Genomic DNA, 20,061 nt, shown 5'->3' with positions numbered 1-20,061 from the left:
GGATCATGAGTAAATGAACATCCAAAGAGGAGTTTTATATCATCAACAGACGCCTACGAAGATATGATACGGCTTTAAACGCAGTGCTGTTTGCGGAACCAAATAGCTTACTGTAGCATTTTTTGATCACCCAGGTATGTAAGTGGTTTGGTTCGATTTCGCACACAGTATGTAAAAAGACGAAACTTTTATGAACAGTCTACACTAAGTGAATACAAATACTCTCTGAAAAAAATCCGAAAATTATCTATCACCCCCCACATTGATGACTTTGTCAAAACGTCATCCGGCTCCCCATCGTACAAACGCCACGCACCCCGCATGTTCGCTATCATCTTAACACCGTTCACCACCAGTTTCTCCACCTGCACTCGCCCACCGGTGTTTTCTCAGCCAGGCCTAAGATGCACTCCGATGCTTCAGCCTATCATCGAATCACAACGGACATATTCGGACTTTGTCTCCATGCAGGGTCGGATATCTTGCCTCAATATGGAACAACCAGTGTCAACCTTCAGACCAAGCACAAGTCAAAACAAACGAGAGAAAAACCTCTCAAAAGTTGCATCTGCCTCCATATCTATCCGACGTAATACCTTCTAATGCGAAAGTGCTTCATGTATCTCCGCAACCCATTGTTCCCCTGCCCACTATGTCTCTTTTTTTTTCTCTGACTCATGAGTCACATGGACTTCACCCCGCATCGGTGCATTCCGGTAGCTCAAGTAAGTTGCGCCGATGCAGTCCGCCGACGGCCCGGCACGACTTTGATAACGCTCGACATGACGTTCGAAGCAGTTTTGATTGGACAAAGCTGCGCGAACTGGGCAATTATACAGGCGTGGTAGATGATGCGCACGCTTCGAAGTGCGGTGGGACAAACAACGATTTCGGCCCTATTCAGGAGAGCTCGGGAAAATTTTTTGGATTAATTACGCCTCCAGTGTCCCAAATTTTCAAAAACTTTTTTTTTTTCTTCTTTCTTGTTCTTTCAGCAAAGCTTTTTTTGTCTTAAGTCTGGCCCTTTATTGCTCCACCTATAGTCGAGTGGCTGCTGTTCTTCCCTAGTTGCGTGTCCTCCCTTGTCAATTCACTGGCACACATCAGACTGACTCTGATCGATTTGCGGAAAAATCTTGAATCATACTTCCCCCATTGGAACGTTTATCCTCCGAAACAAAAACACTACTTCAACCACTGACTTAAATTTCAATTCGCCATAACTGATTGTATGTAAAATTTCCCTTCGTTCGCCCCAATATTATACTAACTGCTTCAGATAACATGGCCTCATACTTACCGCAGAAAGAGTTTGAAACTGTCAACATCTACAACTACGATGAAGTCCCAGAAAACTCCTCCTGGGCATCTGCTTTGCCTGTAGCAAAGGGATTGTACAATCCTGAAAACGAAAAAGACGCTTGTGGTGTTGGTTTCACTTGCCACCTTAGAGGAGAAACATCCCACAAAATTGTTTCTGATGCTAAAAGCTTACTTTGTAACATGACTCACAGAGGTGGTGAGTTGAACCCAAAGGATGGTGACGGTGCTGGTTTGTTGTCTTCCATACCCCATAAGTTTTTGGTCAGAGAATTCAAGTACCACTTTGGTGTGGACTTGCCACCATTAGGCCAGTATGGTACTGGTAATGTCTTCTTTAAGAAAGACGAGGTTGTCTTCGAAAAATCAAAGAAGACTTTTGAGAAAATCGCCTCTTCTTTGGGCTTGAAGGTTTTGGGTTGGAGACAGGTCCCCCACGACTCTAGCATTTTGGGCCCTGCTTCCTTGTCCAGAGAGCCTTACATCTTACAACCAGCAGTGGTGCTTGCTGAAACTTTTGGCACGGACATCACTCCAGAGGAATTCGAGGCAAAATACAAAAAGGACTTTGAAAAGAAGATGTTCATTTTGAGAAAACAAGCTTCTCACACAATTGGCTTGCACAACTGGTTTTACATTTGTTCTTTGTCATCGAAGACAATTGTTTACAAGGGTCAATTAGCTCCTAACCAGGTTTATGCTTACTATTACGATTTGGTTAATGCTGACTACGAGGCTCATTTTGCTCTTGTCCACTCACGTTTCTCAACTAATACCTTCCCATCGTGGGACAGAGCACAACCTTTGAGAATTGCGGCTCACAATGGTGAAATCAACACCTTAAGAGGAAACAAGAATTGGATGAGAGCAAAAGAAGGTGTGATGTCTTCAGAATTGTTTGGTGAAGAATTGGAAAAGTTGTTCCCCATCATTGAAGAAGGTGGCTCCGACTCTGCAGCATTTGACAATGTTTTGGAATTGTTGGTGATTAATGGCGTTTTATCCTTGCCTGAAGCCGTCATGACCATGATTCCTGAAGCTTGGCAAAACGACAAGAACATTGACATGAAGAAAAAAGCATTCTACGAGTGGGCTGCCTGTTTGATGGAACCATGGGATGGCCCAGCATTGTTCACTTTTGCCGATGACAGGTACTGTGGTGCTAACTTGGATAGAAACGGTTTGAGACCTTGTCGTTACTACGTTACCGACGACGAGAGAATCATTTGTGCTTCCGAAGTTGGTGTAATTGATGTCGAACCCGAGAAGGTTTTGCAAAAGGGTAGATTGCAACCTGGTAGAATGTTGTTGGTTGACACCAAAGAAGGAAGAATTGTTGACGACCGTGAATTAAAGAGCTCTGTCGCCTCGAGATTCGACTTCAAGTCATGGGTAACCGCAAACATGATTACCATTGATGACTTGTTTGCCAAGTTGTCCACAAGAGATGTTGACTTGGACGACTACCACATGACAGAAGAAGGCAGCAAGTCTGTTCAAACAGATCCTCGTTTGATTGCTTTTGGTTACTCCAACGAGCAAATGAATGTCATTTTGGCTCCTATGGCTGAAGCAAAGGAAGCTTTGGGCTCCATGGGTAATGATGCTGCATTGGCATGTATCTCTGAGCAGCCAAGATTATTGTACGAATATTTCCGTCAGTTGTTTGCTCAGGTTACCAACCCTCCAATCGACCCTATCAGAGAAGAGATTGTCATGTCCTTGGAATGCTATGTTGGTCCTCAAGGTAACTTGTTGGAAATGAAGCCGAGCCAATGTAACAGATTGCTTTTGAAGTCCCCAATCATTTCCTCAAAGGAATTAAATGCCATCAAACACATGCAAAAGGTGTATCCAACGTGGTCTGTGGCCAACATTGACATCACCTTCGAGAGATCTGAGGGTATTCAAGGTTACATCAACAAGATCGAAGAAGTTTGTCAAGAAGCTTCCAAAGCTATCTCAGAGAACAAGAAGGTTATCATTTTGACAGACCGTGCTACAAGCTTCAACAGAATTCCAATCTCTGCCTTGATTGCCACTGGTGCTGTGCACCATCACTTGGTGAGACAAAAGCAGCGTTCTAAGGTTGCTATAATTGTTGAGACGGCTGAAGCAAGAGAAGTCCACCACACTTGTTGCTTGGTCGGTTACGGTGCTGATGGTATCAACCCATACTTGGCTATTGAGACATTGTGCAAAATGAGAGATGAAGGATTGTTGAAGGTGGATTTCTCAAACGACAAAATCATCTCCAACTACAAGTCCGCTGTGAACGCTGGTATCATGAAAGTCATGTCCAAGATGGGTATTTCGACCTTAGCGTCTTACAAGGGTGCCCAAATTTTTGAGGCTTTGGGTATTGACAACTCTGTTATCGACAGATGTTTTGCTGGTACTGCTTCCAGAATCAAGGGTATTACCTTTGAGTACATCGCTCAAGATGCCTTTTCCTTGCACGAAAGAGGTTACCCATCTAGAGAAACTATCAAGCCTATTGCCTTGCCAGAAACAGGCGAATACCACTGGAGAGACGGTGGCGAGAAGCATGTCAACGATCCTGCCGCCATTGCTTCCATGCAAGACGCCGTCAAGAACAAAAACGAGAAGGCTTACGAGGCATACTCGAAGAAAGAGTATGATGCTATCAAGCACTGTACTTTGAGAGGCTTGTTAGATTTTGACTTCGAATCTGCCACCCCGGTGCCAATCGATCAGGTCGAGCCATGGACAGAAATCGTCAGAAGATTCTTTACAGGTGCCATGTCTTACGGTTCCATTTCTATGGAAGCCCACTCTACTCTTGCTGTGGCTATGAACAGATTGGGTGGTAAGTCCAATACCGGTGAAGGTGGTGAAGATCCCGCAAGATCTCAAGTCAATGCTAATGGTGACACCATGAGATCTTCCATCAAGCAAATTGCATCTGGTAGATTTGGTGTCACTTCCTTCTACTTAGCGGATGCCGATGAGTTGCAGATTAAGATGGCTCAAGGTGCTAAGCCTGGTGAAGGTGGTGAATTGCCTGGCCACAAAGTGTCTGAGTCTATTGGTAAAACTAGACATTCTACTCCAGGTGTTGGTTTAATCTCTCCACCTCCTCACCACGATATTTACTCCATCGAGGACTTGAAACAATTGTTGTATGACTTGAAATGTTCTAACCCAAGAGCAAGAACCTCAGTTAAGTTAGTCTCTGAAGTCGGTGTGGGTATTGTTGCTGCTGGTGTTGCCAAGGCCGGTTCCGAGAACATTTTGGTCTCTGGTGGTGATGGTGGTACTGGTGCCGCCAAGTGGACTTCCGTCAAGTACGCAGGTTTGCCATGGGAATTGGGTCTTGCTGAGTCGCACCAAACCTTGGTGTTGAACGACTTGAGAGGAAGAGTTATCTTGCAAACTGACGGTCAAATCCGTACTGGTCGTGATGTTGCCATCGCTTGTTTGCTTGGTGCCGAAGAGTGGGGTTTTGCCACTACTCCTTTGATTGCCATGGGCTGTATCATGATGAAGAAGTGTCATCTTAACTCTTGTCCAGTTGGTATTGCTACTCAGAACCCTGAGCTTAGAAAGAAGTTCAAAGGTACTCCAGAGTCCGTTATCAACTTCTTCTACTACGTGGCCAATGAGTTGAGACAGTACATGGCCAAGTTGGGTTTCCGTACCATCAACGAGATGGTCGGTAAGACAGAGCTTTTGAAAGTCAGAGATGACTTGAGAAACACAAAGAATGCCAATATTGACTTGTCTCCTATCTTGACTCCCGCACATACCATTAGACCAGGTGTGGCAACCCACTGTGTCAGAAAGCAAGACCACAAGTTGCATGTCCGTCTTGACAACAAGTTGATAGATGAATCCGAATTGACTTTATCGAAGGGCTTGCCTGTCACTATCGACTGCAATGTTGTTAACACTGACCGTTCTTTGGGAACTACTTTGTCTTACAGAGTGTCGAAGATTTTCGGCGAACAAGGCTTGCCACATGACACTATTCATGTCAACGTGAAAGGATCTGCTGGTCAATCGTTCGGTGCCTTCTTGGCATCTGGTATCACCTTGGAGTTGGAAGGTGACGCCAACGATTACATCGGTAAAGGTTTGTCTGGAGGTAGAATCATTGTCTATCCACCTAAGGAGTCCAAGTTCAAGGCTGAAGACCAAATTATCGCTGGTAACACCGCTTTCTTTGGCGCTACTTCTGGTACCGCTTTCATCAGAGGTATTGCCGCCGAAAGATTTGCTGTTAGAAACTCTGGAGCGGTTATCGTCACTGAAGGTACCGGTGATCATGGCTGTGAGTACATGTCTGGTGGTAGAGTTGTTGTCTTGGGTTCTACTGGTCGTAACTTCGCTGCCGGTATGTGTGGTGGTATTGCGTATGTTTTGGATATGGCTCAAGATTTCATGACTAAGGTCAACTCTGAAACTGTCGAGTTATCTTCAGTTACCGACCCTACTGAAATTGCTTTCTTGAGAGGCTTGATTGAAGACCACCGCCACTACACAGGCTCGGAAGTCTCTGACAACATTTTGAACGATTTCAACAGAATATTGCCAAGATTCGTCAAGGTGTTGCCTCATGACTACAAAAAGGTTCTTGAGAAGGAGAAACAGAAGCAAGAGGAGGCCAAGAAGAATGAGTTGAACAACTTCTTGAAGTCCATTAAGGAAGATCCAGAGAGCGATGCTACAAACGGTGAAGCCGCCAAGATCAAGAGGGGTCATGTGAACCATGCCGCCAAGAGTGCAGCTCACGAGCCAAAGGTTTTGGATCTCGAAGACACCATCAAGGACACAGAAGTGGCTAAGAAGGCTGTAGCAAAGTTGGACAAGACTTTTGGCTTCATGAAGTACAAGAGAAGAAACGAAAAGTACAGACCAGCCCAAGAGAGAACCAAGGATTGGAACGAAATGACCTCGCGTTTGACAAAGGAAGAGTTGCAGGTGGAGACCGCAAGATGTATGGACTGTGGTGTCCCATTCTGTACCTCGGACACCGGATGTCCTATCTCCAACATCATCCCTAAATGGAACGAGTTGGTGTTTAAGGACAGATGGTACGATGCTTTGCAGAGACTAATGATGACCAACAACTTCCCTGAGTTCACTGGAAGAATTTGCCCAGCCCCATGTAACGGTGCCTGTGTCGTTGGAATCAATGATGACCCAGTCAACATTAAGTCTGTTGAATGTGCCATTATCGACCACGCTTTCGAGCAAGGCTGGATCAAGCCAAACCCACCTCAACACAGAACTGGAAAGACAGTTGCCATCATTGGTTCTGGTCCTTCTGGTTTGGCTGCAGCAGACCAATTGAACAGAGCTGGTCACTCGGTGACTGTGTACGAGAGATCGGACAGACCAGGTGGTTTGTTGATGTACGGTATTCCTAACATGAAATTGGATAAGCGTATCGTGCAGAGAAGAACCGACTTGTTGGCCGCCGAAGGTGTCGAGTTCGTGTGCAACACCACTGTTGGCGAAGACATTAGTGCTGAAGAATTGAAAGCTACGAACGATGCGGTCATTTTTGCTGTTGGTTCCACCATTCCAAGAGACTTGAAGATCCCTGGCCGTGATTTGAAGAACATTGACTTTGCTATGAAGTTGTTACACTCCAACACCAAGGCTTTGTTGGATGGCACGTTAGAGGAAATCAGAAAGACTATTGCCGGTAAGAATGTTGTGGTTATTGGTGGTGGTGACACTGGTAATGATTGCTTGGGTACCTCTACTAGACATGGAGCCAAGTCTGTCACCAACTTTGAATTGTTGCCACTCCCACCAAACGCTCGTCCAAAGGACAACCCATGGCCTCAATGGCCAAGAGTCTTCAGAGTCGACTATGGTCACACTGAGGTTGCTACTCATTATGGCAAGGACCCAAGAGAGTACTCGATTTTGTCCAAGGAGTTTGTTGGTGACGAAGAAGGCAACGTCAAGGGTATTAATACCGTGAGAGTCGAATGGAAGCGTTCTGACTCGGGCGCATGGCAAATGGCTGAGGTTCCAGGTTCTGAAGAATTTTTCCCAGCTGAGGTTGTCTTGTTATCTATGGGTTTCGTTGGTCCTGATGCCGACAAGCTTCAGGTTAACAAAACCAAGAGAGGCACCATCGGTACTACTGATCCTAGTGGCTACAGAGTGTCTGCTAACGAAAACGTGTTTGCTGCTGGTGATTGCAGAAGAGGTCAATCTTTGGTTGTGTGGGGTATTCAAGAAGGCAGACAGTGTGCCAAGGAGGTTGATGTCTACTTGATGGGCACCACGAGATTGCCAGGTAACGGTTCTATTGAACAGCGTGACTTTAAACTTTTGGAAGAGTTGGCTGAGAAGATCTAGATTTTATAGTAAATGAAAGCAACCAGCTAATTTTCTGTACTTGCAACTATTGATCTAGAGCATATCATGGGTATATACACTTGAAAAATTACGGTAGATTATTACATTGACACTTCGGAGCAAACGTGGGATGCACATAAAGTGTTACGGGCACGTATGTTATGCATTTCGATGCGCCAAGACGATAATCGAACCCATGAGAAAAAGGTACTAGTGTGAATGGAATACTAGCTAGTTTGGCGTCCCTAAAATTATGCTAGAGCTGAAAAACGCAATCCTTATGTTGCCTTGCAGGCTGTAGAAACATAAAGAAAAAACAAGAAAAGCAAGAAAAAACAACAAAAAAAAAAGGTAAGAAAATAAGTTTCGGCGCTCGGGAAAATCAGGATATCGAAGCGAATAGAAACATAGCCATCCAGCTTCTAAATTTACAAGTTCCACCAGCAAAAGCCAGCGCTCGTGATGCTTCTCTCCTCTTTTCTTTTTCCAGTGCTTGGTATTTTCCACGACACACTCATTACCGATGCCTGAATTGATAAAGGTACACATAATGTTTCACATTGCTTGGGCAGATGCACGAGCTAGAAGACGCCTTGCGTGTGTGCATGAAATTGCCCTCGGAATACGCCGGTGGCCCATTGCCAAATCAGGTTAACTTAGTGTGGTGTCAAAGCTCACGCTCTGCATCCGACCCAAGGTTATGCATTGTCTCCCTTGATTTCGGGGACTCTTTTATACGCTGGTGTGACTTTTTTCCCCTCATTAAATCTTAACATCAATATACACTGTTGCACTTTGACCCAAATAGTAAGAATCAAAAAAAAAAAAAAAACAACAAAAAAGAACAACGGGTATTATCTTACATTGCCGATAAGCCTACAACAGTATGGAATTCTATTCATGTGTTTTGCTTTCATAGCGTATTGTGAAATTAAATAGTATGCGACGTCCGCGGATGGGAACTTTTTTTTATCTAGATCGCTATCTGCTTGGGAGTGATATGGCGCAAGCAGTTTCGTTTGTTTTTGTTCTCAGAAATGGCGGCTGGCTCAGGCGACCATTTGGTTGGACGATGATGAGTATATGCCGTCTGTGTACCCTCGGCCCGGCCCTCGTATGTATGATCGGTTATGTTTATTTCTCTAACACAACATAAGGCGCAGTGGGCAGCGCCCTCGGAATACTGCGTGGTAATTTTTTCCGCTCAAATCAAGCAGACTGTTTTCGTCCACTCCATGCGGCAAAGAATATATAAATAACCCCCTTTTCTCTAACCTTCTTTTAGTCGAATTTGTTACTTTTCGAGTTTTAAATCCCTTAGTACCGATCGTTCGCTATGCAATTTAAGTCTTTGCTCGCCATCGCCGCTGCCTCTGGCTTGGCTGTTGCTGCTAACAGTATGTATTTTGTTCCCGGCCCAATGTTGTCGTGAAAATTTTACCGACTTTGATCTCGACATTTTTTGCCTCAATACTTCCCCGTTTTGTCAATCTCCATGTTTCATACTCGGATATGTGTTCCGTGGCAATGGCTCACATTATTCCTCGAGCACCAAGTGTTTTCGGCCAATTTCCTATGTTTTTGTTGAATTTATACTGACCCATTTCTAGACTCTTCTTTGACCACTGCTACCCCTTCTGTTAACAAGGCGTGCTCCTTCAGTGACTTCACTGCTACTGCTGCCACCCAAGTCTCTCAGATTGCTGCTTGCGCTACCGCTGTCGGTGACATCACCATTAGCGGTGAGGGCATTGGAAGCGTTGAATTGAACGGTGTCCAAGCCGTTTACGGTAGCTTGCTCGTCAATGGTACCAAGGCTACCGTTCTTGACGCCCCAACTTTGCAATTGGTTGCTGGTGACTTGACTGTTTCTGACTCCACCATCTTGTCTACTGTCAACTTTGCTCAATTGACTACTGTCGGTTCTTTGACCTTCAATGCTTTGCCAGCTTTGGAGAAGACTGGTTTGACAACCGGTTTGACCTCCGCCGAGGAAATTACCATCCAAAACACTGGTTTGACCTCTTTGGACGGTATTAACGTTTTCGAACTTAAGACTTTCGACGTCAACAACAACGCCGACATTGAGTCTATCGACTCTGGTTTGCAATCTGTGACTGACTTCTTGTCCATTAACTACAACGCTGACAAGGTCGAGGTTGTCTTGGACAAGTTGACCAGTGCCAACAATGTGGAATTCCAACACATTTCTTCTCTTTCCGTTGCTAACTTGACTACCGTCAACGGCTCTTTATCTTTGCAATCCAACACTTTCGAGTCCATTGAATTCCCTCAATTGAAGTCTATTGGTAAGTCTCTTTCTATCAACAAGAACGACGAGTTGGAGGAGTTTGACTTCCCTAAGTTGACTACTGTTGGTGGTGCTTTGAACGTTCAAGACAACCAAAAGTTGGACTCTTTCTCTGGCTTTCCAAAGGTTAAGCAAATCAGTGGTTCCGTGAACCTTGCTGGTGACTTCAACAACGGTACTTTCCCAGACTTGGAGAGAGTTGCTGGTGGTTTCAACTTGACCTCTACTGGTGACTTGACTTGTGACTCTTTCGTTAAGTTGAACAAGGACGGTGACATCAAGGGTGACAAGTTTTACTGTGAGGGTGCTTCCTCCACCATCTCTTCTTCTTCCTCTAAGAGCGGTAACGCTAACGGTTCCTCTACTGAGAGCTCTGACTCTGACTCCAGCTCTGGCTCCAACTCTAGCTCTTCTGCTTCTTCCTCCTCTTCTTCTTCTTCTTCCAAGAAGTCTGGTGCTGCTCCAGTTGCCGGTGTTCAATTGGCTTCCTTTGCTGTTGCCTTTGCTGGTATTGGTGCTTTCTTGTACTAAGCAATTTGTCAAGCAAAAATGCATATTCAACATGGCCCAGAAGAGGTATTGCTGAATCTATTTCTTCAAAGAAGAGGAAAATTGCGATGCATGTCAGCATCTCAAGTACAAACTAATTTTTACTACTTCCCATTTTTTTCTTCCTCTTACGTTTACTTTATTTTCGAACAGTCGTATAACCAAAAAAAAACGTACTAAGATTTGTCGTCTAAGTTTGGAGTAGAATTAGCGCTTCGTTTTGCGTGCGTGCGGGCGCGCGTGATCACAATATGCCGTAGGAATACAGGAGAAGCCAAGTGAAACACCTTTTTATACCCCAGTTACTTTCTGTACCACCATGAAGTTCACAAATATTGCAGTTCTATTATTTGCAAGTGTTGCTCTTTCCAAAAACGTCATGAATCTTGAGAATTTGCATGCGGCTATTGACAAAGAGGAAAAGTCAAAACGAGATGCTAAAAATGTGGTTTCCGTAGATGACTTGTGGGCAGCTATCGATAAGGAAGAAGGAAAGTCAAAGAGGGAGGCAAAAAACGTACAAAATATTGAAGATTTTTTCAAGAACCACAATAAGAGAAACCAAGATGTTCTTCTGACACCAGGGGATGCCTTGCTTCAAAATATTCTTCCCCTGATGCCCAGTGTTTCTATCTTTGCTGGGTACTTAAGAGACGACGCAGAAATACTTTCCGGAATGGAAGCGAAAGAAACTTTTACGTTTTTACTTGCTCCTTCAGATGATGCTATTGCCACTAAGCTTGGTGGTTTGAAACCGTGGGAGTTTCCAAAACAAGTAAAGAATGATGATAGCGATGATGAAGTTATTGCTTCAAATATCGACAACTTCTTGAAGGCTCATATATCATCAGATGCAGCAGTTCGGGCTGGATCTTCTGAACTCTCTACTGTTTTGCTCAATGGAAAAAGCGTGATTATACAAAGTGATCCTGCTACTGGAGTTTATACCTTACAGGTTGAGGGAAAGCCAATTCCAGTGTCTAGCTACCGTCTGGCAGGGAATGGCGTCGTTTTGATTATTGAGGACGTGTTGAGTAAGCCTCAAGTTTAAATTGATTGATTTCAGTGTTTTTAGTTCCTTTTCTATATTCAATTCAGGTTACATTCACAAGCTTGTATGGTGCTGTCGCACCATTTAGTGCTAAGCCTAGGTACCGCGGAGCTTTGTTAGCTTTTCTAACTTATTCGCTCAAATTGCTGATTCCAGTTTCTGTGTGAGCCTGACCGTTTGCAGAATACTCAAGCTTCCACTTCACCTTCAATGCCTTATTCACCGGATTTTCAATTGAGAATTCTTGGCTGAATCCACGTGCTGCAAACGGTTGTATCACATTACCACTCTGTGGACGCAAATCTAACTTGCAACCCTTCGGAACAGCTACCAGAAGCTTTGCTGCTGACAACAAGGAACTCAGCAAATTACTCACAAGGAATTTTCCCTTGAAAAGAGCGGCATTGGCCGCAGTGAGTGATTCAACCTCCAACTTAGTTTCTCCACTCTCGAAAAGTGTCTTTACATCGACAGCAGCAGCATTAGCACTTGAGGCTTGGACCTGGGCAGGAGAAGACGTTGGAAAGTCGAAACCAAAGGGATCAAGCTGTGTAGATGTGTTAGACTGAAGTTGAGGAGATGGCGAATGGAGGTCACTTAAGAAGTCAAAATTGTTTGCGCTATTTTGAGTAGTCGAAGGTTTGGGTTGCTGAACAGAAGCACCACTTGAAGTAAACAAAGAAGAGTTTGTAGCTCCACCACCAAGGGCAATGGAACCTCCAGATCCATAAAAGTCCAATGGATTGGTCTGTTTGTTGGACGACCCTGGACCTGGCTCTGAAAAGGTCAAGTTTGACAAGTCACTGAGTAAATCGTTATAACCCTGCTGGTCTTTGCTAGATTCTCCCGACTCAGTAGGCTCATCATCATCAAAGTCAATTAAATTCAACTCCTTAGCAGCAGAAGCAGCAGCAGCACCGCCACTAACCTTGATATTTGAAGCTTCTTCAATATTACCGTTCTTGATGAGTTGGAACTTTTGAGTTAGTTGATTAATAGTATCATTCAAGGCCAACAAATCTTGCACATATTCCTCATTATCGTGCTCCTCTTCAATAATTTTGGTGACGCTAGGCTGTGCACTCTTGATCAGACCGTACAAGTCAAAAATGGTCTCATTCGAATCGTCAATTTTGGCACCACCTGCTTCCACACTGTTCAACATCTCGGCAAAAATTTCGGTTTTCCTCTTCAATCTAGCAACATCATCGTTAACCTGTTTTTTGTTCTCTTGAACATTATCGTCTTTGAAGCCAGCCATGATTTTCATCAACTTGTTGGCCTCCTGCAAGTCTTCTGGTTTTCCTCTTCGGATCAACTCTTGCAACTTTGCACTGTGGACAATTGCTTCTTCCTTTTGAATGTCCTCCAAAGATTTCAAGGTATCAGCTGGATTCAAAACCGCAGCATCCTCAACCTTCACTTCGGGGAAAACATATCCCTTATTCAACAACAAACGATGCATGTCTCTAATATACCCGAAATCCAGCTTGTACTTTGAAGTTTTGCAGATGGTCTGATACCACTCTTCAATCTGAGCCAATATCATCCTCTGAACACGATTGTAGCGCATAGTGGGTCTCTCCGGAAATCTCTTAACAAGCTCGTTCAAAAACTCCTTTCTGGATATCTGTAAATGGAACGGATAACCGCAATTCTTTACCAAATTGTCCAACAAATGAATGGCCAATTCCGAAGTTTGAGGGTCTCTTTGATTGATTAGCTTGACGACTGCAATTGCAGCTTCACGTGGAATGGACCCTTGCTTGGCATTGACATAATCGCAGATCTCCAAGTTCAAAGCAAGATTAGGCTCACTGAGAGTTGGCCGACAAGCACGATCTAGATGAATTAGTAGCTTCCTTCAAAGTTGGTATATGTTTAATACATACAGATCCTCCGCAAAAGCTTTGGGTTAATTTTAGAAAGTGAGTACCCAGATGAGCTGGACATTGTGTCTTGTGGAATACGATCAGATAGATACACCTGTTAGGGGTGGCTAGATTGAAGTAGAACTAAGTCCGAGAGGTACGGGTGTATAGCTAGAACGTGTATAACTCTCTTGTAGAAAAAAAAGACAAAATAGCATTCTGATTCCGTCCATTTTAATGTCGCAGCAATAAAATACACAACGTGAACTAATTATCGTGCTTCTTTGAAGTCGTACTTCAATAGGTGTGGAGAGGCTAAGCCTTGCGAGGTACGGATGTATATACACATTTTGCGCGTACTAAGGAGATCTTTGACCGTATCTTCCTCTGTAATGACAGAGGATTCCGTTGATGATGATCCATTACAATTAAAAGACCTTGCGGTGAAGTATTCTTACCTAATGTACAAAATCACTGACCACATTTCCAACTTAAGTGAGCTTACCTATGAATCAGTAACGAGAAAGGAGAAGCTTATTGACCAAGAGTACTTTGATAAGCAGCTACATTTAGATGAACAGCTACAAGAAGCGAATGATATGATCAAAGAATGCGACCAGATAGAAGCGGCATATATGAAACTAGACCAATTGTACCTATTTGTGGAAGATTTCAAAGCGAGAATCACCCACTTGGAGAATGTGTTTAAAGAGCTATAATAATCACACCATGTTGTACAGATCTTGTTTCACTTTACTGTCTGGAACTGTATGTGGTACAGAAGCTGTCACTGGTGTAGCTAGCGCTTTCGCTCGATACTTTTCAACTAAGTGTTTCTCTAGCAAGACAAAATTCCTCAGATTGCACTTGTACATGACATTGATGAAATCTCCCACAATGGGGATTAGCCCAATACCAAAATCAAAGGCAATATTGTACTTCATCTTCAGGACTAAGGCTGGAGGTAACCCTCCGTCTATCTTCTCAGCCGTTCTTAACAATTGCATCGCTAATGTGGCGGCAATTATGTCACCGATCCATGGAATAAGGCCAATAATGCCAGCCCAACCTAAACGTATCCCGCAGATACTTAACTGTAAATCCAAACGATACGCTTTTCGCTTGACAGAGTTCAAGATTTTCAAGTCGTGCTTACCTATGAAGTCAGGAAGTTTCCTCTTTCTTTTACTTCCCTTTTTTTGGTAGAAATACAACTCGTTCTCAGGAATCTCTTCGAAGTATGGATCATCTTGAGGCCCCACGGCGAAGACATGGTCTAGATTAGTCTGTGGTGTTAGCACATTGCTGAAAATTGAGTTGAAATAGACGAACCTTCTTTAGGAAATATTTATAGAGAAGCTGAGACATGGAGAAGTAGTGAAGCAAACAAACAAAAAAAAAAAAACAAATGAAAGAAATTAAAGAAGAATTAAAATACGTTTGGTAGCAATCATCAAGCGGCTGAAAATGACATTCCTGGCGCGCACAATATTAGGCTGAGCCACGCAGCTCCAGATAAGCGTAAATCATAAAATATTAAAGCCATATCGTAACTGCATAACTATAGTTAACAAAATTAAAAAGCATAGAAATTAAGGTTTGACGATCACAAAGTCTTTAAATTCTCTTCTCTTTCTTTAGCTTGGCAAAATACTCTTTCCGCAAGTTTCTCAAGTCTGGGGGCTGTTCGATGCCAAGAGACCGGCGAAGTTCATTGACATCCATTTCCAAACTTTTCTCCCAATAGACATTAATCAATGGCTTGGCATTAAGTCCGCTTCTAAATGCCCAAGGATAGTAGATGCTGTACAATCTTTCTCTTTGCGAGGGCTTCAATCGCAAAGGTGCTAAAAGTGCTCCCAATCCTGGCATAAGAATTCCCATGTTCATGAATTCTAAGACTTTCACAGCAATTTCGCCTTCAATAATGATAGGCAAGCCAGTGATAGCATGGTAGAAATCGTGGCATTCTCTGTATCGTTGATAGATGTATGCCAATTCCTCATTATCAATAAAGCGAACAGGAACCCTCGTATCAGGAGAAACACCCTCCCGATCAAGCCAGCTCACGTAAGTATGTCCAAGAGTATTTTTAGGTAAGGCTCTCAAGTGATCCAAGTTTAAAGAGGTGCTAGTCATTCTCGGTTTTTCTCTTAAAATCTGTCGTCCAACAGGGTCAGAGAGCATTTGCCTCTGTAACTTTCTCAACACAGGCTCAATTGCTGTAGATTCACCTAATGCAACTATATTAGCGTTATTTTCCGGATGGAAAAATGATCCAAGCCCAGACCCTATAAACATCATGAACTTCTCTATTCCATAAAGAGGCACATGTCCGGGATATTCCGATTCCCGCCTGCTAAAGTACTTGTTACTAGCAGGGGATACTTTTTTCTCATTCAATGATGCATTAGGGTCGTCATAATGAAGCTCACCTCTTTCCATTTTCGAAGCGAGTTGATTGTTCTCATTGAATATCATAGACCCAAAAACGGCACTAGCCGCAGTCAAGAGGAACAGTCTATTCTGAGACCGTTGTAAAGAAACTGATTTTGAAAAGATTGAACGGGAGATCATTGAACAGGAATGAGGCGAGATCCACGTCTTCGAAAGCTCTTGTAAAATCGCGCCAGAAGTTACACCATTCTGAACACCTTTACACCATCATCTTCAGTTGGACCCTTACATCAAGAAATTTGAAATGGAATTGAGAGAATCCACAGAATGTGAAACCATCTAAATGCAACCCATGTAATGTTAGGTCATATCTTAAGCATTAAATACAGTTAATGATAAGCAAGAAAGTACAAAAAAAGATGGGTTTATAATAACTCTTGCAACCCAATTATCGTTTCCGTTCGTATATTCATGCTAAACCATTCGTTCATTTGTTCGATGTTTGATACAAGTATCCAGCGACGACAACAACGACTCCCAAGATTACCCCTTGATTTCTGAAACTAGCCAACAGCAGAGACAAATGGCGCAAATATGGATATTCAGCAGCTGAAGGTTCTGTCACCGAGTCGTTACTCTCAGGAGTATGATGTGCTATGACGCTCGACTTGCCTTCATCATCGTCCTTTTCATACCTTATAGGCATATATTGGTCATTTTTGGATTCATCAGGAGAACCAGAAGATGGCGTTTTCAAAACTTTAGCTGCAGGCGTAACAGTTGCAATGTTAGAGGTTTTCTTCACGTCAGAGCATGTAGCATCAACTATGCGGGATATCTTGCTTACACCATTAGAAGTCTGTGTCGTTCGATCGAGTGTTCCATTAGCATCAGGCTTGTCAGTCTCCTCAGCTTTTGCCAGAGACATTTGTTTTTGTAGCTTCGAATCAAGTTCTGCCTTTTCTAGTTTGAGGTTATGAACTTGTTCCTCTAGTTTCTCAATGACCGAGCGATGTCTGTCCTTCTCCTTTTCATTTTCTAGAGAGATGACCTTTAATTTTTTCTGGAACTCTTGGTCACGAGCTTCCAACTCAGCTTTCAAAAAGCGGGAATTGAGTTCATCCATCTTTGTAGTATAGTTTTTGAGGTAAGTTTCTAATGAGCTCAAAGAACTGTTTTGTTGCTTTACTAAAGCCAAGTTCGCCATGAGAGTGTCAATCGTGGACCCAACATTAGGCGCATTAACGATAAGTGAGTTTTTGAAAATTCCAGCATTCAAACTGTCCTCCGATGTAGATGCTAGCGCATCTTCCAAAGAAGGGAAAATATCTCCGAACATTGCCCTTTCAAAAGCTTTGAAAGATTCATTTTCTTCTTCTTCCACCAGTTCGTCGAACTCTTTATCCTTGTTATCCAGTAACAGGGCGAAAATTCTTTGAATAAAGTCAAAGTGTCTCATCTCGGACGCAGAGAACTTATTTATATCATCTTGCGTTAGATTGGGTAGACCACTAAGAACTGGTCCAGTTGGATTATTGGATACAATATTGATATTTTCAATCCGGGCGCTGATTTGTTTATGACTCGTTTCGATTTGAATGTTGAACCCAAGATTTATAGAGTCACCTATATTTATGGGAACTGGTTCGGCGCCTATCTTGTTTTGGTTGACGAAGGTACCGTTAGATGATCCCATGTCTTGAATCATCAACTGGCCAGTCTTTGGCTCAATGTACATGCAAGCGTGCGTTCGACTGAGAACACGGGAGTCAAAATAGCCGTTGTTAACGTGCGGTTTGATTTTTGTGCCTGTCGGGCGCCCTAATTTGCAAGTTTCTGGGTAATAGGGGACATGAATGTGCTTTTTCACAAAAGTATCGTTCAATGGAGCTAGTGTAACATAGTACTCTGCTTGATGTCTTTTTTGTGGCTTGGCGTTCATGTGGTGGCTTGCTGAGCCAACGCCACGGCCTAAAATGTTCGACGGAGACGAGTTCAAACGTGGTGGTAGGTACATTGACAGAGCAACAACCTGTGACTGAGAGTTTGATCTTTTCCGTAAGGCTGGGCCACTTTCCGGCACTGAAGAGGTACTAGTCTGGAAAAGCTCCGACACATTGAAACCGGATGATTCAAGTTGGCTCATGGTGTCGGGTATTTGTGGGCAAAAGCTCGTCTAGATTCTTTACACCAACTTATGTGGACAGTAGTGCATACACCCGTACACCACATCAACCTTTCTTCTTCGGTTCTACTCCGATTGAAACATATGCATATCTTTACAAGCAAGAGTCACAGAGGAAACCCTAGGAGGTTAGGCATTTGCATACCCGAACTTTTTATCAATGAAGCTCGCCACAAATACGACTAAGAAGCATGGGAAAATATTTCTTGTGTGTCGATCTTTTCTCGAGAAAAACAGAGGGCAATCATAATTAAGAGCAAAAACCGAAACCTTTCTTAGTAGTAGAATCAAGAATTCTTTGTTGGAATAAAGCTGAAGCTAGTTTTCAAAGACAATGATCATGGTTTGCACATAACCTCACGTCAAGTAAACATAACTTCTCGCGCTTTGAGGATGTGATAATAGCGTGTCACGTACTATGAAGAAGTCGCCTTTATATACAAGTGTCCATATACTTGACAGCTCAGTCGAGCTTCTCAACTCATCCATAAGATCGTTAGAGTATGCAACTCGAGACGTTAAACGGATCAAAACAGTTCTCAATACGCAAAAAGTTTTTGGTGTTGTACCTGAGCTGGACTTAGAAAGCGCAAAGCGACAAGTACAAAGCGAAACAAACACGCAAGTCTCTACCTTGATGGGAAAATTAGAGAAAGAACTTGAACGCCTACGGAGGAAGAAAGCTGGTCTTGAAAACAAGTTCAAACTCCAACAGGTGAGGCTTGAAACTGCAGAAAAAAACGGTCGAGAGTCATTCACCACCACATTACGAGGCGGAATACACAAAAGCGCAGAAGAATCAAAAATATCCAGGCTAAGGCTCTTGCAAAACAAGAAAGAGAGACTAAAATATAGCTTGTCGCGCATGAATTTACAAGATACAAAGGCTCGTTTGAGCATGATTCCTTCATTACCGCCCCAGAAATAATCAAATCGTTTACTATTTACAGTTGCTCGGTCTTCTCTGGCTTCATAAAGTCCGAGCCATCCATGTGTTCAATTTTCAGAATGTTTAAAAGTTTCGCAACTTCCTTTGCGAACTGCTCACCCACAACCTTGATACTTTCAGCTTTGCCTGGCCTTAACTCTTCCAATGACGTAGCAGTTGCATCTGGTAATCCACACATAGTATATGTGTTCAAGAACTTGAGGTCTGGATTTACATTCAAGCCAATGCCATAAGAGGTGATTGCTCGTTGGATATTGCATCCGACAGAAGATATTTTCTTGTCGTTAGGTTGCATCCAAACTCCTGGATTCTCATTGACATAGCTGTCTAGATTATAGTTTTTCTTCAACAAATTTTGAACACCCTTGAGCAAAACACTGTCTACGAAACACCGCACAGTCAAATTAGAAAACTGCTTCAAGTCCATAATCAAGTAAGCAGTCAACTGTCCTTTGCCATGCCATGTAACTTGCCCTCCACGTTCCAATTGGTAATATGAACATCCCAATTTTTCATATGCTTTTATCTTTTCTTGCATCTGTGGATCTTGTTTCATTTGTTTTCCTCCAGTGTACACATTCTCAAACTCGAAAGTCAAGAGGGTGGGAAATGGCTTCATTGATAATACTTTCTGGATGAAATCTTGCTCATATTGGTTGAGAATATGGCCCAGGTCTGCGATTTCCTTCTGCTGTTTTCGAATCTTTGATTCCATTTTCTTGAAATCTAAGTTCGCATTTACCATATTCTGCTGAAATTCCTGGCCCTTGGCGAACGGCGTGATACCGGGAAAATGAATGTGTCTCATTGTCTTGTAGTTTTCAATCAACGGACTAAATTTGCTGCTGCATGTTGACTTTTGTCTTTTCAGCAAAATATTTAAATATCTGTACATTTGAATGTTAATCTTTGTGTGAAATCTGCATTTCTCAAATCAAATCCATACACCTCCAGTACAGGAAGGCGCTACACATTTTATTCATTTAGGACGTTTGCCAAATTAAGCCTTCCAATAAAAAAGTGTACACCCGAATTTCAACGAGAGTTTGCTGCTGGAACAAGTGAACGCTATAGCACTTCCCCGTA

General features: G+C 43.0%; 10 protein-coding genes across 10 annotated transcripts; 5 read left to right on the top strand and 5 right to left on the bottom strand. All coding sequences in view use genetic code 12, as the record gives it.

Moving 5' to 3' along the window:
* Nucleotides 1-1,284: 1,284 nt before the first annotated feature.
* GLT1 (glutamate synthase (NADH)) lies at nt 1,285-7,662 on the top strand (the record flags this gene model as incomplete). The annotated part of the gene is made up of 1 exon (XM_002616278.1): nt 1,285-7,662. One exon carries the CDS (start codon nt 1,285-1,287, stop codon nt 7,660-7,662), a length of 6,378 nt encoding a protein of 2,125 aa, XP_002616324.1.
* A 1,336-nt stretch (nt 7,663-8,998) lies between these two features.
* Nucleotides 8,999-10,504, top strand: ECM33 (Ecm33p; the record flags this gene model as incomplete). The annotated part of the gene is made up of 2 exons (XM_002616279.2): nt 8,999-9,059; nt 9,273-10,504. 2 exons carry the CDS (start codon nt 8,999-9,001, stop codon nt 10,502-10,504), a joined length of 1,293 nt encoding a protein of 430 aa, XP_002616325.2.
* A 337-nt stretch (nt 10,505-10,841) lies between these two features.
* Nucleotides 10,842-11,573, top strand: FOB63_002671 (uncharacterized protein; the record flags this gene model as incomplete). Its single annotated transcript, XM_002616280.1, has 1 exon — nt 10,842-11,573. One exon carries the CDS (start codon nt 10,842-10,844, stop codon nt 11,571-11,573), a length of 732 nt encoding a protein of 243 aa, XP_002616326.1.
* Nucleotides 11,574-11,703: 130 nt separating this feature from the next.
* Nucleotides 11,704-13,526, bottom strand: GGA2 (phosphatidylinositol 4-phosphate-binding protein; the record flags this gene model as incomplete). Its single annotated transcript, XM_002616281.2, has 2 exons — nt 11,704-13,415; nt 13,466-13,526. 2 exons carry the CDS (start codon nt 13,524-13,526, stop codon nt 11,704-11,706), a joined length of 1,773 nt encoding a protein of 590 aa, XP_002616327.2.
* A 310-nt stretch (nt 13,527-13,836) lies between these two features.
* FOB63_002669 (uncharacterized protein) lies at nt 13,837-14,163 on the top strand (the record flags this gene model as incomplete). Its single annotated transcript, XM_002616282.2, has 1 exon — nt 13,837-14,163. One exon carries the CDS (start codon nt 13,837-13,839, stop codon nt 14,161-14,163), a length of 327 nt encoding a protein of 108 aa, XP_002616328.2.
* Nucleotides 14,164-14,166: 3 nt separating this feature from the next.
* FOB63_002668 (uncharacterized protein) lies at nt 14,167-14,812 on the bottom strand (the record flags this gene model as incomplete). Its single annotated transcript, XM_066102263.1, has 2 exons — nt 14,167-14,720; nt 14,773-14,812. 2 exons carry the CDS (start codon nt 14,810-14,812, stop codon nt 14,167-14,169), a joined length of 594 nt encoding a protein of 197 aa, XP_065958408.1.
* Nucleotides 14,813-15,061: 249 nt separating this feature from the next.
* Nucleotides 15,062-16,021, bottom strand: COQ4 (ubiquinone biosynthesis protein; the record flags this gene model as incomplete). Its single annotated transcript, XM_002616284.1, has 1 exon — nt 15,062-16,021. One exon carries the CDS (start codon nt 16,019-16,021, stop codon nt 15,062-15,064), a length of 960 nt encoding a protein of 319 aa, XP_002616330.1.
* Nucleotides 16,022-16,328: 307 nt separating this feature from the next.
* Nucleotides 16,329-17,987, bottom strand: FOB63_002666 (uncharacterized protein; the record flags this gene model as incomplete). Its single annotated transcript, XM_002616285.1, has 1 exon — nt 16,329-17,987. One exon carries the CDS (start codon nt 17,985-17,987, stop codon nt 16,329-16,331), a length of 1,659 nt encoding a protein of 552 aa, XP_002616331.1.
* A 457-nt stretch (nt 17,988-18,444) lies between these two features.
* Nucleotides 18,445-18,954, top strand: SPC19 (Spc19p; the record flags this gene model as incomplete). Its single annotated transcript, XM_066102262.1, has 1 exon — nt 18,445-18,954. The coding sequence occupies one exon, from the start codon at nt 18,445-18,447 to the stop codon at nt 18,952-18,954; it is 510 nt and encodes a 169-aa protein (XP_065958407.1).
* A 16-nt stretch (nt 18,955-18,970) lies between these two features.
* On the bottom strand, nt 18,971-19,870 carry FOB63_002664 (lipoyl(octanoyl) transferase; the record flags this gene model as incomplete). The annotated part of the gene is made up of 1 exon (XM_002616286.2): nt 18,971-19,870. One exon carries the CDS (start codon nt 19,868-19,870, stop codon nt 18,971-18,973), a length of 900 nt encoding a protein of 299 aa, XP_002616332.2.
* Nucleotides 19,871-20,061: the final 191 nt, after the last annotated feature.

The sequence above is a fragment of the Clavispora lusitaniae genome (assembly GCF_014636115.1).
Source record: "Clavispora lusitaniae strain FDAARGOS_655 chromosome Unknown tig00000078_pilon, whole genome shotgun sequence".
NCBI classification, from domain to species: domain Eukaryota; kingdom Fungi; phylum Ascomycota; class Pichiomycetes; order Serinales; family Metschnikowiaceae; genus Clavispora; species Clavispora lusitaniae.
The sequence above is the reverse complement of the archived record's forward strand: the minus strand, read 5'-3'. Positions and strand labels throughout refer to the sequence as shown.